Raw genomic sequence first — 15130 nt, forward strand, 5'->3', positions numbered from 1 at the left:
TAGGGAAAAGTAGCCCAAGGTGTGCAAAGCCCTTGAAGGGGTCAGGACTAGTGAAGGAGGTGACAGGAAGAAGTTCATGGTTTCTTATTTGTAGCACCCATCAATGTTACTTGTGAAATTCTTGTGAATTGTCTACCAGACTTTGAAGACCATAAACTCCATACAGCCAAGGACTCTGCTGCTTACTGCTGTATTCCTGTACCTAACGCAGTGTCTGCCACATAGTAAGTATGCAATAATATTATTGAATGTAAGAAAAAATGCCAGGTGTAGGGAAGTCTAACTTAGACTTTCCAGTGTCTAACTTAGCAGAGTTAGCAGGTGCCCAGTGGAGGTGAAAATTCCAGCAGGAATGGGAGCAGCCCTAGGTTTCTAGCAAGTCAGCCCCTGATTTCTTTGCTACACCATCCTGCCCCCTGCTGCTTAACTCATCCAGAAATGGTTAAGTGTTTCAAAGGCTGCAGGTTTCTTCCAGACAGATTTTCTTGGTCTCTGGAATTGGCATTCTAAGGTCACATTTGAAGGAACTTTGCTTCTGCAGATATTTTCTGCATTGAGGAGAAAACCAAACAGGTTGTGCCTTTGTTCTAAGCATTGAAACCAATATACAAAACCCAACTCAATATCAAACAAAACAAAGAAGAAATAAACAAATAACCTGATTAAAAAATGGATAAAGGACTTGAACAAACATTTCTCCATAGAAGATATATAAATGGCCAATAGGGGTATGAAGAGATGCTCAACACCATTAATTAACAAGGAAATGAACACTTCTCACCTGCTAGGATGGCTACTATTAAAAATAAAGATAACTGAATGGATAAAGATGTGGTACATATACACAATGGAATATTATTCAGCCATAAGAAGAAAACAAATCCTACCACTTGCAACAACATGGATGGAACTAGAGGGTATTATGCTCAGTGAAATAAGCCAGGCAGAAAAAGACAAGTATCAAATGATTTCACTCATCTGTGGAGTATAAGAACAAAGAAAAAAACTGAAGGAACAAAACAGCAGCAGACTCACAGAATCCAAGAATGGACTAACAGTTACCAAAGGGAAAGGAATGGGGGAGGATAGGTGAGAAGGGAGGGATAAGGGCAAAAAATAAAAGGGGGCATTAATATTAGCAGATGTAATGTAGTTGGGGGGTGCATGGGGAGGGCTGTACAACACAGAGAAGACAAGTAGTGATTCTATGGCTTCTTGCTACGCTGATGGACAGTCACTGTAATGGGGTATGTAAGGGGGACTTGGTGATGGGGGGAGTCTAGTAAACATAATGTTCCTCATGTAAATGTAGATTAAGGATACTAAAATAAATTAAAAATAAATAAATAAAATAAAGATAACATGTTGGTGAGATTGTGAAAGAATTACAACCCTTGTACATTGCTGTTCCGAATATAAAAATGCACAATAGTGATGGAAAACAACATGGAGATTCCTAAAAAATTAAAAATGCAACTATAATATGATACAGCAATTCCACTTATGAGTATTTATCCAAAAGAATTGAAATCAGGATCTCAAAGAGATATCTGCATTACCATGTTCACTTAGCATTATTCATAACAGTCAAGATAAGGCAATGTCCCAAATGTCCATTGACAAATGGATGCATAAAGAAATTGAAGGACATATAATGGAATTTTATTTAGCCTTAAAAAAGAGGAAAATCCTGCCATTTGCAGGGTGAACCAGGAAGACATTATACTAAATGAAATAAGCTGATCACAGAAGGTCAGTAATGTACAATTCCACTTACATGAGGTATCTAAAATAGTCAAACTCATAAAAGCAAAGAGTACAATAGTGGCTGCCAAGGGCTAGGGTGGGGGAAATGGAGAATTGTTTAATTTTATAAAGTTTCTAGTTATAAAGACCTGAAAAAAAGATGGCAGAGTAGAAATACAAGACAGAAAGCTCCTCCCACACACACACCAAGCAAGCAACTACAGCAAATACAACTAACCCTGAAAATGACCTGAAGACTGCAGAACAGACTGTCTACACCTTGTGAAGAAGACCACACAGAAAAAGGTAAATTGACAGAGCTGTGATCAATTGGGACTAATTTGGGACTAAGTCCTTCCCCATCGCAGCCCACAAGTGGGAGGAAGAGGAATGGAGCTGGGAGGGGATAAGTTCTCAAACTCTGCACTTGGAGCTGGAGATCTGGTCTGGGAACACAAGTCCACATTGCTCTGGGCTCTGTTGATTAGTGGGGCTGGATACCAGGGAGAGTTGGAGCATTCTGGAATGCTGTGACTCCTGCCACTTGTGGAGGGCAGGCATGCTCCACTGGTCTTGCTGAGAGCCAACACAGAGGCAGCAGTTTGAAAGATTTAACAGCAATGGAAAAGGTTCCAGAGAGGTGAGGGTTGGACAGACTCTCTCTGCAGGAGAAAGGGCAGGTAGGCACTTTCACAGCTTTCCCTCAATGCAACAGGTCAGATGCTCAGCAGGAGCCTCAAACATTTCATTTAGCCCCCCCACTAGCAGCCTAGCTCCAAGGTGCTTCCCTGTACACCCTCCTGCCTGCCCAGCCTGCTTAGCCCAGCATTGTCAGACTTTGCTGCCTGGAAGGCAGAGAGACAGCTTTCCCAGCTTTATTGTTCCACTTCAGCCCAACTGGGAAGGCTCCTGTGGGAGTCAGCTTTGAGATCTCCATCCTCCTCAAGGGTGGCCCTGACCAGTGCTGCATACCTGTGTACCCTGGTGCAGTGTGACTGCCCCAGTGCTGCACGACTGCCCCAGACACCCATTTATTTCAGAATCACTGCCATTGCTGCAGGGCAAGCAGAGGTTGGCCATGCCCACAATGATCCCAGAAGTGTGCTTCTTGCTCACAAAGGGATTACTGAGATGAATTGCCATCCATTGCAGACTAAGATAGACCACTGCCACCAGATAGACAGAAATAGGGCCCCACCCACAGCCCACTGACAGCAACTGGGGCCCCACTGCAATGGAGAAACAGGCACTGGAGAGTTAAGAGTGGGCTTCTGAGCACCACAGGGTGCCTTCTTCAAAAAGCCATTACTCCCTAGACCAGGAGGCATAGCACATATATTTAACTCAAAGGAAGAAACACAGAAACTCTGACAAAATGAGAAGGCAGAGGAATATCTTCCAAACAAAACTACAGGGTAAGACATCAGAGAGAGGGCTAAATGAAATGGAGATCACCAATTTTCTTGATAAAGATTTCAAAGTAAAAGTCATAAACATGCTCACTGATCAGTGGAAAAGTATTGATGATCTTGGAGGATTTCAATAAAGGGATAGAAGAGCTGAAAAAGCCATGCAGAGCTGAAAAATACAGTAACTGAAATTTAATATACAATGGAGTGAATGAATAATAGATCACTGCAAGTACAGGAGACAATCAAAGAGATGGAAATTGGAGAACAGGAATACAATGAAGCTGAGGAAGAGAGAGAAAAGGATCTCTAGGAATGAAAGAAGGATAAGAGAGCAGTGTGACCTATCCAAACAAAACAATATTCCCATAATGGGGCACCAGAAGGAGATGAGGAAGACAAAGGGATAGAAAGTCTCTTTGGGGAAAATTTTAACAATTATTTCTTCAATCTGGGGAAGGAAATAGACACCCAGGTCCTGGAAGTACAGAGAGCCCCTAACAAAAGGAGCCCCAGGAAGACACACCAAGACATATAATAATTAAAATGACAAAGATTAAGGATAAGGAGGGAGTACTGAAAGCAGCCAGAGAGAGTAAAATGATTACTTCTAAGGGAAGCCCCATCAGACTAGCAGCATTCTTAGCAGAAACTTTACAGGCCAGAAGGGAGTGGCATGCCATATTTGATGTCTTGAATCAGAAGGACCTTCAACCAAGTCTAGCCAGCAAGATTATCATTCAAAATTGAAGGAGAAAGTGAACATATCCAAGATGAATGAAGGTTAAAGGAATTTACTACCACTAAACTGGCAATACAGGATATGTTAATGGCACTTCTGTAGATGGAAATGTTCTTAATCCTAAATAGTTTTCAGCAAGAGGAAAGGTAGTGGACTCATTACTCACCAAGCAAGTATGAAAGTCAAACAAAACAAAACAAAAGTGGTAAAAGCAACTATGTCAAAAAAATCAATCAAAGGATACACAAAAATATGCAGATTTTAACATCTAATACATAAAGTATGGAGGAGGAAGAATAAAAAAGCAGTACTTTTAGATTGTGTTTGAAATAGAGCAATCACCGCCTTAATATAGAATGTCACATACTTAGGAAACCATCTATGAACCTTATGGTAACCACAAACCTAAAGCCCATAACTGATATACAAAAAATTAAAAAAGAGAAATCAAATCACAACACTAAAGAAAACTATCAAATAATAAGAAAAGAGTGTAAGACAGGAAGAAAGGAACAGAGAGGAACTATAAAAACAACCAGAAACACAACTACTAAAATAGCAATAAGTACATACCTATCAATAATTAACTTAAATGTAAATGGACTGAATGCACCAATCAAAAGACATAGAGTGGCAGAAAGAATAAAGAAACAAGACCCATGTATACGCTGCCTAGAAGAGCCTCATTTCAGACCCAAAGACACACAAAGACTGAAAGTAAATTCCTAGAGGTGGAATTAATGGGTTGAATGGTATTTCCAATTTTAGTTTATTGTTTCATGTCTCACATTTAGGTCTTTGATCCATTTTGAGTTTACTTTTGTGTATGGAGTTGGACAGTAATCCAGTTTCATTCTCTCATGTAGCTATCCAGTTTTTCCCAACACCAGCTATTGAAGACTGTGTTTTCCTCATTGTATATTCATGGCTCTTTATCATATATTAATTGACCATATATGTGTGAGCTTATATCTGGCCTCTCTATTCAGTTCCATTATGGGTCTGTTCTTGTGCAAGTACCATACTGTTTTGATTCCCATAGCTTTGTAGTATAGCTTGAAGTGAGGGAGTGTAATATCCCCAGCTTTGTTATTCTTTCTCAGGATTGCTCTGGCTATTTGTGGTCTTCTGTGGTTCCATATGAATTTTAGAACTATTTCTTCTAGTTCATTGAAAACTGCTGTTGGTATTTTGATAGGGATTGCATTGAACCTGTAAATTGCTTTGGGCAAGATGGCCATTTTGACAATATTAATTCTTCCTATCCATGAGCATGGGATAGATCTCCATTTATTTGTGTCTTCTTTAATTTCTCTCTGAGTGTCTTATAGTTTTCAGAGTACAGGCCTTTCACCTTCTTGGTTAGGTTTAGTCCTAGGATAAAGAAGATGTGGTATATATACACAATGGAATATTGTTCAGACATAAAAAGGAAAGTAATCCTGCCATTGGTGACAACATGGATAGACCCTGAGTGTATTATGCTAAGTGAAATTAGCCATGTGGAGAAGACAAATACCATATGATTTAACTTTGTAGAATTTAAAAACAAAACAAAATGAATAAAACTGCACTAGACTCATAGACACTGAGAAGTGATTGGTTGTTACCATGGGGTAGGGGTTGGGGTGAGTGCATGAGAAGTGTGAGGGGGATAAAGTGGAACAAATTTTCAATAATGATGTAAGTTGATTATGGGATGGTAGTACTGCCTGGATGATATAGTCAATGATTTTGTAACATCTTCCTATGTTTATAGATAGTAACTGCACTAGTTGGGGTGGGGATTTAATAAATGGATAACTGTTGAACCACTGTGTTGTATACTTGAAACCAATATTAGATTGTATATCACCAATACTTAAAAGTTTGTAGTTATGCAGGAAGAGTAAGTTCTAGAGCTTTGCTGTATAACACAGAGCCTACAGTGAACAATATGGTGTTGTGCACCTCAAAATTTAATTGGGTAGATCTCGTTAATTATCTCTACTGAAAACAAATACAAACACAGAAACAGAAACAAAGGGACATGAGGAAAGTTTGGGAGGTGTTGGATGATATCTCCTTGATGGTGGTGATGGGATCATGTGTGTTGGTATATGTCCAAAGTCAGGGAACCATGTTAAATATATGCAGTTCTTTGTATATTCATTATACCTCAGCAGAGTTGTAAAAAATCCCACAAAACCATACAATACCTTCAACCAGGGGTTCTTGTGACTAAAATGAAGGTAAGGATGATGACAACTATTTGCTACATTTATCGCCCTCTGGGGCTCCCACCTCCCTGTGCTCCTGGCATGGCTCAGAGCCTCTGGCTGGCCTGAATAGGTGCTTAGAAGGTTATTGAGAGAATAAGTGAATGGTAGAGCTGACATGTGCACACTGATGATCATTTATCACCAAAGATGCATGGCTTGTGAACTCTTAGAATTCAGAGGGACTTTTTTTAGGCAGGCCCATGTCAAAAATGAAGCAGGCACTTAACAAATGTCTGTTGGATTTAACCAATTTTACCATGTTATGGGGATTTGACCTCTACTTTATGGTGTTGAACTAAATTAAACCATACTTTTCAAGATAGATATTCAAAATATCAACTTTAAAATAAGATAAAAAGCTCATATGCTATGTCATATTTATATGCCCCAAGGGATCTATTGATTAGAAAAAGGACAAACTAGCTTATTTTGTTTGTCATTTAATAAAATTTAATTTTATTTAGGTTATTTTGTTGGTTATTATAGGCAACTGGAAAGACAAGAAAAAGCAGTTTTATGTGCTTTGGTGTGTATGTTTCTTTATCAGACTAAGAGGAATCCACCCACTGATATATCCTAACAGCCATGCATCCCAGACTAGCTCTATTTGTTTTCCAGTGTGTGGTTTGGCAGTTATATGAAGTGTCTGCTGTTGCTACAGGTAATCCAGATGACAACACAAACATTGCCTTCCTTTTGACCAGCACAAACAGAAGCCAGGTTTACCCCTAGGCAGCATATGATCAATAGGCTCCCTGTGATGCCAGGCCCTCTGATCTGATTCTTCCAAACCTAGCATTCTGGAAGTAACTAAGGACTTCCTACATATGTTCTGGAATTTACAGGTAAAATGTATGCTTTTTTCCCCCTTGCCATTTTTTGTAGGGAATGGGCAATTAAAAATTTAAGTTTTATTATTAGGCTTTTAAAAGGGAAGATACCTTTAACTTTTATTTAAATGTGGAAAATTGCTTAATGGTGTAGAAAATATGACAAAGATGGTGAAGAAAGGGAGGACCTGAGCTAAATAATTTCTAGTCTTGGTTGCTATGGGGAAGGTGAGATAACTTATTTTTCTTGTGAGGTGATGGGCTGAAATATTCTGGCTTTGAGAGGTTGTTTGGACAATTGCCCTCAGGTTCAAGAGCCTGTGGGCCATGCACAGGACTTGGGACTTGATCCTTAAAGTCCTGAGGGACCACTGGACAGTGTTGGGCAAAGGACAATTATGATAAGACTGTTTTTAGAAATAAGGAGTGACATTTGTGAACTATGGAGGCAAACAGGAGAGTGGCTACCAGTGGCTCCCAAGACTGGTCTGGATGGTATGGGGTGACCATTAGGATGAGAAGTCCCAGATCAAAGAACATGACAAGAATGTTCAGAGCACTGAGGTGGAGGGGGAGACAGTAAGGGACTTGGTCCCCAAACGGGACAGTAAGTTTACTATGGCTCTGTGGTTTCTAACTTGGATGACATTAATTGCTCATATTCTTGTGATTGTAATTTTTCAAGCTGTTGGCAACATTCATGCTGCAAACACATTCCTGGTCTGCAGAATGGGTGAGCTGAGGGGAGAAGCTTTGGGGGCACCATGGCAAGAACGTGGGATGCGGAGTCTGAGATGTGGAAGCTGGGATGTGGAACCCAGCTCCCCCCAGGGCGTGCCTGTGGGCAAGTCCTCAGAGCTCCTCACACTCTGTAAACTAAAGTGCTACTGATCTTAGTTTATTTTCTTACCAGTTCAAGCAGAAGTTAGTTTTCATTTTGATTAGCTTACTAGCTGTGGTGACTGTGGCAGAGCCAAAAGGAGCATGGGGGATCCATGGAGTCCTCCAGGTCCTTTGAAGTCAGAGTAGGGCTTGAGGACAGTGGGCAGCAGCCCTCCTTACTCGCCCCGTGCCATGTCCACTGAGCACAATCTCCAAGGGAAAAGAGTGGTCCCCAGGTTTCTGCATGGAGGCAGTACTTGAACAGACACCTGCTTCAAGTCCTTCACCCTGTGTGACTTACTTTACCCCTTCTGGTTTCCAAATCTGTAAACTGGAAGGCAAGGCGTGTAAGGCCACCACCTACAGGGCTTAGCACTACATGAGCACTCAATATATAAACTAATCTTATTTGTTCTGGGTCTGATATTGCTGATATTATTCAAGCAGGGACCCACACGGCTGGTGGCACATTTGTGTCATCTCTGTGTGGGTGGCATTCAGTAACTTTCTGTGAGGCTAGAGCTGGAGACTCCACGTGGGGATGTAGGCACGTGGATCGCTCTTGCACTCTCCTCAGCTTTGGAGGCAGGGGAGAGGTGTGACACAGGAACTGGACGTGAGAGAGACCAATGCTGAGGGGCTGGGCACCCAGTGAGAAAGTGTGAGCAGTGGATGGGCCCTCTTACCTGAGACATGGATCCTTGGAAGAAGGTTCTGGCAGTCTGGTCCCACAGACTGAAAACTGAGTTAAGGAAATGCTTCCATAGCTAACACTTAATAAATTCCCAATCTCCTTATTTCATTTGGTACATCAAACTTGATGGCATAATACTTTCATAAAAATATACTATGAAGTAACTTTCTTCCTTTTGGCCAACCACAATTTATGTATTTAAGGTTTTTAAGGTAGACTCTGAGTAAACTCAAAGCAATGTTAAATTACTTGCCATCAGAAGCATAGCAATAAATGTTTAGTTTCTGTTTATAGTTACTTTAGTATCTTAGAATCATTTGATAGCAACATAACATAAAGCCAAACAGCACCCTTAGAAACTTGTAAACACAACAAAGACCTGGGCAGTACCACAGTAGAAGGATTCCTCCAATGCACAGAAGTGCTAGAGAAGTTTGGCAGGCATCACTTAATGGGTCAAACCATATAGAAAATGAACTGCAGGTGGTCAGTTTGTAACAAAATAAGTTGTGGTGTTTCAGGTGATTAATGGCAGAGTGTGTAAACTCTGGCCATTGGTTTAAATATTTTATCCCAGGGTGACTTAGTTACAAAATAATTTTTGTAACTATCAAATAGACGAAAAATCAATAACAAGTATCATTGCTAGAATAGTCTATGGGTAAACCTCTGCTTTCTATGCATGGTTGGTGAATGCCATATTCTAGTTGATTGCATTTTGTGATAACATAAATTAATACCATGATATCATAATACAACAACTCTGCTTAAATAATGGAGATATACTCAAATATAATGAAGATCATTTTGTTTTTCTTTAAGAAGCTATTTCAAAATTTTTTAGCTTCTCAGGGACGTTAATATAAATATCACAAATATGTATGAGATTGGCTGTCAAATAAATGGATGGTCCCTAACTTGTCTAGGGAAAGAGGAGATCCTAATAGTTAATATTAAGTAATTTAAAATGAATCTTCCTAAATAACTCAGCAGCTTTTCTATTACTCAAATAATTCAAAACTCAGAATTTCAAATTTCTTATCTTATTTTCATATGTGAAACTAGTGAATATGGGCGTAGCATTTTTATGCCCATTAACAAAATGAAGACTGGCTGATAATTACTTTTTATTATAAACTATATTATTTACAACTAAAGTCTCTTAACATTTCAGAAAAGGCATCCCTTCTCTGAAGAGGATATTGAAATGATCATATTTATCTATTACATAAATCAGTTTCTGGAATAAGTTAAATGAAAATCTTTTTAGTAATATCGGGGTTGGTGAAGCATTATTATTAATTTATAATTCTCATCTCAGGTTTCAACATTAATTGATCAAAAAGCATTTTCATGGTAGATGCTGGACAGATGGCATCTTCTTCAACACAGAAGAGAAAAGTAGTTTTTCAAAGGTTTTTGAAGGTCCCTAAGAGAGTTCTGTGCAAAGACTGTGGGGCCAGGCAAGCGCCTTCTCCTGCAGACTTTGCCCTGATGGGTGGTGCAGGTGAGGGTCAATCAGGCAGGCCATACAGAGGCATCCTTCACGAAAGCCTCTGGTAGGCCCAAGTCCTACAACACTCATGGTACCCAGGCATAACTGTAGTCTCTTTCCCTTAAGTCTACACCCTATTATCTGCCCCTTAAGTCTTCAACACTCTGATAGGGAAGGAAATCAAATCTAAAGAAAGAAAGAGGAAAACATAAGTAGTTTTCCCCTTAAGGCCCAGAACAGAAGAAGGGCCAGTGCTGGCGGCTTGCTCTGGCTTCTTCCTAAGGAGACTGGAGATTGGCAGCAGGCTGAGAGCAAGGAGGGCTCGGGCATCTTGTCCTCCCAGTCATGCCAGAAAGCTGGGTTCCTGAGATGTGCTCGCTTGCTGGGATGGGTCTCTCCAGGAGGGCAGCACAGGAGTGTCAGTGACCACGCTGGGGTCTCCTTTTCCATGGAAATGATGCAGATAAAATACCTCCTTGTAGGGTTGTTTGATATTTAAGAACCCAGTACATTTTAAATGCCTTAGAAATGTTAGCTATTATTATTGAGGACACCCGAATCCTCACACATTGACTCCAAAGCCTATGCATTTATCTAACATATGGAAATAGCAAGAGAGGACCAATCTATAAGCAGTATTTTGGCTATTTCATTAGAAATGTAAGTTTATCAAGTCTGTTGGTGTGACAGGCTTGGTGGTCCATGGCTTTTCCTCACAGAAATGACTCTTAGAATGTTACAGGGCAGGTCTCCTCTGGGTGGGGCTTGGCAGCATTTGTCCCTGTGCTGGTATTCTGGATGCCAGAACAGCAGGGCTGGTTTGTGCGGGGAACAGATACTGTTCCCGAGATGTACAGCTGTGGCCTTCAGCCTCTGGTGGTCTGTATTCTTTAATGTAGACTTTTCTAGTAGAAGTTCTCCTGTTTGGTCAGCACGGGACTGATGACACTAAGATGAATGCCACCATTGATAGGGCCAGGGCATTGTCCCATTTTATGACAGAGGCATGGGCTCTGCAGCCCAAGACTGGCCTGGATTGAGACTGGAATTCCAACTTCATAGTACAAACATGAGGGTCCCCAGCCTCTCCCAGCTGCAGTATTCTTCTTGGTAACACAGGGAGGAATAAGGTAGTCCAGCTCAAGAGGTTGCTCTGAAATAAAGGAGTGCTCAGAGTTAGCCATCCCCCTACCCCATGTTGCCCCCATGATCTCTTGGGGTCACAGTGTCAGCCTCACCTCCCTGACCACAAAATCAGGCTCAGAGCCTCAGCTAAACTCAGTGGCTTTCACTGAGTAAAAGGAGGGCCTGTGCTTCAGGCTGGAAGGAATACTAGAGCCACTTCTTCTCTGAACCTTAGCATTCTATTTTTCCCTGGTTGCCAACACCGTCAATTCTGAGCAGGCTGATTTTATCTGACTCAAGATCCAGCACAGCTGACCAATTAATTCCTGGTGATGGGGGAGGGCTGTGCATTTTCTAAGCCAGCCTCCCTGTGAATGGGAAGAGCTTCTTGAGAAGCCAGCAGAGCTTCAAGGGTGTTGCTTCCTCCAGTGTGTGGGTGCTCATCTGCAGGAAAAGCAGGAAGGCGACATGGGAAATCTCCAGCTTCTCAGGAGGAGGGCGTTAACAGACACGATGGGATTTACAGGTGGCAGAGAATTTCTGTAGAGCAAGAGCTCTTAGGTGTGCCTTGGAAAGAAAAGTGCTTACTGGGATCTGCTGAGGTCCTAGGAAGTCTGCAGTGTACAGTGTACAACTCATTGAGATGACCTGCAAGCAGCTGAAACCTTAGCCAGCCCAAAGGCCCTGTGCTGGGTCATTAGTTTCTAGGGACTCTATCTACCCAGACACCAGGGGTCCTTATTCTTCCCTACAGGAGCATGATAAGAGAAAATCCCCAAAATCCATCAGCAGAAGACATGTGGTTAAGGGTTTGAGAGAAATACAGGCCTTCACTGCTACTTTCTTGGGACACAGAGCTGGGCCTGGTGGTTCTGGGTTCTAGACAAACTTTGCTGCTCTGGGTTGTTCAGGGCCTGGTCTCTTGTTAGGTAGACACCTTCCATGTAGTATCCTAAGGCTGCCATAACAAAGCACCACAGACTGGGCAGTTGAAGCATGAGAAATGTGTTGTCTCACAGTTCTGGGGACTAGAAGCCCAAGATCAAGGTGTCAGCAGGTCTGGCTCCTTCAGAGGGCAGGGAGGGAGGATCTTCTCCAGGCTTGGTATTTGCTGGCAACATGCGATGTTCCTTGACTTGTTAGAGGCATCCCCCTAGTCTCTGTAATCATTCTTCGCATGTGTCAGTATTCAAATCTCCCCTTTATAAGGACACCAGTCATCTTGCATCAGGGCCCATCCTACTCCCGTATGACTTAATCTTGATTGATTATGTCCACAACAACACTATTTCCAAACCAGGTGGCATTCTGACAAACTGTTGGCTAGACCTCCAACATACGAGTTTGGGGATGTGGACACAATTCCTATTGCATTTCTCCTTTTCCTAACAACAATCTCTGACTCCTCTCAGCACAGACTTAATTAATGTTGTTCTCCTGGTAAGAGAGGGAGATGGAAGACTTGATCACTGCTTCTGAAGGCACGGAGCTTATCCCAGGCTATCTTAGAGGTAGGTTAGGATGCTAAAGTATAATCACAGGTCCTCTGCATTACTGCTTCAAAATCACTCCAAGGGAAGCGCACATTTTTCAGGTTGGGCTTTTGGAGGAGAGTGAAGGACCTCACATCCATCACAAGGCCGTGCCCCACCCTGTCTTGCCTTCTCCCTCTCCATGTGGGGCAAGGACCCGCCAGAGCAGGTGCTGTTCAGATCAGAGCCACTCTGTTTGGAAATCTCTGGTGCATGGCTGTCCTGTTCCTGCTTTAACCTTCAAGAGCTGTCTCGGTGCAGTTAGTGATTCTTCTCCCATTTGAGCTGTAGTTTATAGGCTGAGGCTGGCCCAGGAGAGCTGCCAGGGCAGTAAATGGAGCCCCAGCTGAGTTCAGAGCCATTTCCATCTCCCCAGACTTGGGCCTCCAACCCATTTGTTCAAAATGGAATAAAGGGAAAAGATAAGAGATTTAGTGCTGACAAATTATTTACAAATGACTCAAACCAGAAACTACTACCTACCACAGAGACAAAACCATCTCACAGGCAGGTAAAGTGTGCTGCCTTAGACATAAGGAACAGGCAGGAGGGTTCTCAGGACCTGATGTGCACTGTGGGGGTGCTGGCTGAGGTGGGCGGTGGATGGAAACCCTCAGAGGTTCCCCAAGGCTGGCCCTACTGAAGAACCATAGAAACAGAGTGGACCAGCCCACTTGCAAGTCCTGGCTGCAGCTCCAGGCACCCCCTTAGCCCTGGGTGTTCTTGATTTTCTACAGTTGAAGCTTAAAAGGCAATCTGACTCTTGCTTCTCCAAAGACAAGCCTTAGAAGAAAAACTATTCAATATAAGCAATTATTTTGTCTCCTTCTGTCTAAATGCCTACTGGACATATTTTGTCAAACTGTCCTTTAGTCAGAATGTACTATTATTATTCATCAGTTATGGTCTTTAGACAGACAGAGGAAAGCCTACACTTGACGAAATGAGTAGAGAACTTCTATTATATTCTGGTGAAACAGTTGATTTAATATGTGTGTCAATTTCTAAAAAAGAATTGTTTTTTACAGTCTCAGACCCAAATATATTTCAGGAAACCACAAAAGGGCTTTATTTGAATTTATAAGAATTCCTTAAACTTATCAAGGTCACAGACTTTTCACTTACTATCAACAGGCTTCCTGAGGAAAAGTAAAATGAAAATATAGGTATGCCTTCTAGAACTTTACTTTTTAACAGGTAGGATGGAGCAGGAAAAATGTTCTACTGGTTTTGAGGTAATTATTTTCAGTTTAATGGTCTTTCAATGCTGTAAGCCCTGGGAAACTAGACCTCATATTGTAGAATAAAAAAAATCCCTCTTGTGGGAGAAGATTCTATTATAAGGTCATGGATTTGAGAATGATTCACAAAATTTTGGGATCCTCTGAAGCATTTCTGGAATATCTATAGAAGAAACGTTTGTAGTTGGTGTGATTGTTTCATTAGAGCAGGCATTTCCCAAATACCCAAACTATTAATTTTCTTGTATGTGCATATTGGGGGTGGGGAAGGTGGAGGGAGATTTGTTTCTAACCTAATGCATGACAGAGAGTAGATGTTTCTCTCAGATAATTTGGCTGCACATAACTGAAATGTGAAAAATAAACTTAAATATATCTTCCTTATTAAAAAATGTGAATATACAGCTCAGGGCTGATATGGTGGATCTACAATGCTGATGTCCAGGACTGTTCTATCTTTTTACTGTGCTGTGATTGACTATCATTCCCAAGGTCACCTTGTGGTCCCAGATGGCTGCTGGACCACCAGCCATTGAACCATACTCTAGGACAGAAAGGAGGATTAAGGGAAAAAATCTCCAGCAACAATAAAGATTCCTCTCTATTCAGGAATCTTTAAAAAAAACCATGCAACACTACTGCTTCTAGTTATACTAAATCTGGTTAGACCATCTGACATGGTCACAGATGGCTACAACAGAGACCAGGAAATGTGCTTGGTTTAAAACAATGTCTGAATTCTGTTACTAAAAGGAAGGTATTTTGAGATATTGCTAGCAATTCCTGTTATACAACCCAAAAAATACTTGTTGAATTGAACCAGATCAATTAGCCAGAACTGGTGTACATGAGATGTTCTGTTGAGTGATCTTCTCTCATGAAGAACTGGGTAGGAACCTTCTGTACCTCAGTGTGATAAGCATGGGACTTGGGAGAGAGCACGCTGGTCCTGACTTGTCCTGGGCTGGCCTTGACTTACAGTGGGCAAGGAAGTTAAAACCCTGGGCTCTTTTATTCTTCAGGAAGTTGGGTGTGAACATGAACACCAATGCTTACAAGTACTATATGATGACAATCCAGTGCTCTGATGATAAATGAGAATGATCTTAGGACCCCTCCAGTTTCCTCCAAATAATCAATACAAGGGGTGAAACCTAAGGAAGACTCTGGTTT

At 41.5% G+C, this 15130-nt stretch overlaps 1 protein-coding gene across 1 annotated transcript in view; it reads left to right on the forward strand.

Moving 5' to 3' along the window:
• The first annotated feature begins 6864 nt into the window (after window positions 1-6864).
• Window positions 6865-15130, forward strand: part of LOC118908913 (lipoxygenase homology domain-containing protein 1) — a 378634-nt gene continuing 370368 nt past the window's right edge. The window contains exon 1 of the mRNA XM_036878936.2: window positions 6865-7003. Coding sequence (XP_036734831.2) covers window positions 6986-7003 — 18 coding nt within the window. The 5' untranslated portion in view covers window positions 6865-6985. The remainder of the gene's footprint in view (window positions 7004-15130) is intronic.

This window comes from Manis pentadactyla, chromosome 3, assembly GCF_030020395.1.
Source record: "Manis pentadactyla isolate mManPen7 chromosome 3, mManPen7.hap1, whole genome shotgun sequence".
NCBI lineage: Eukaryota > Metazoa > Chordata > Mammalia > Pholidota > Manidae > Manis > Manis pentadactyla.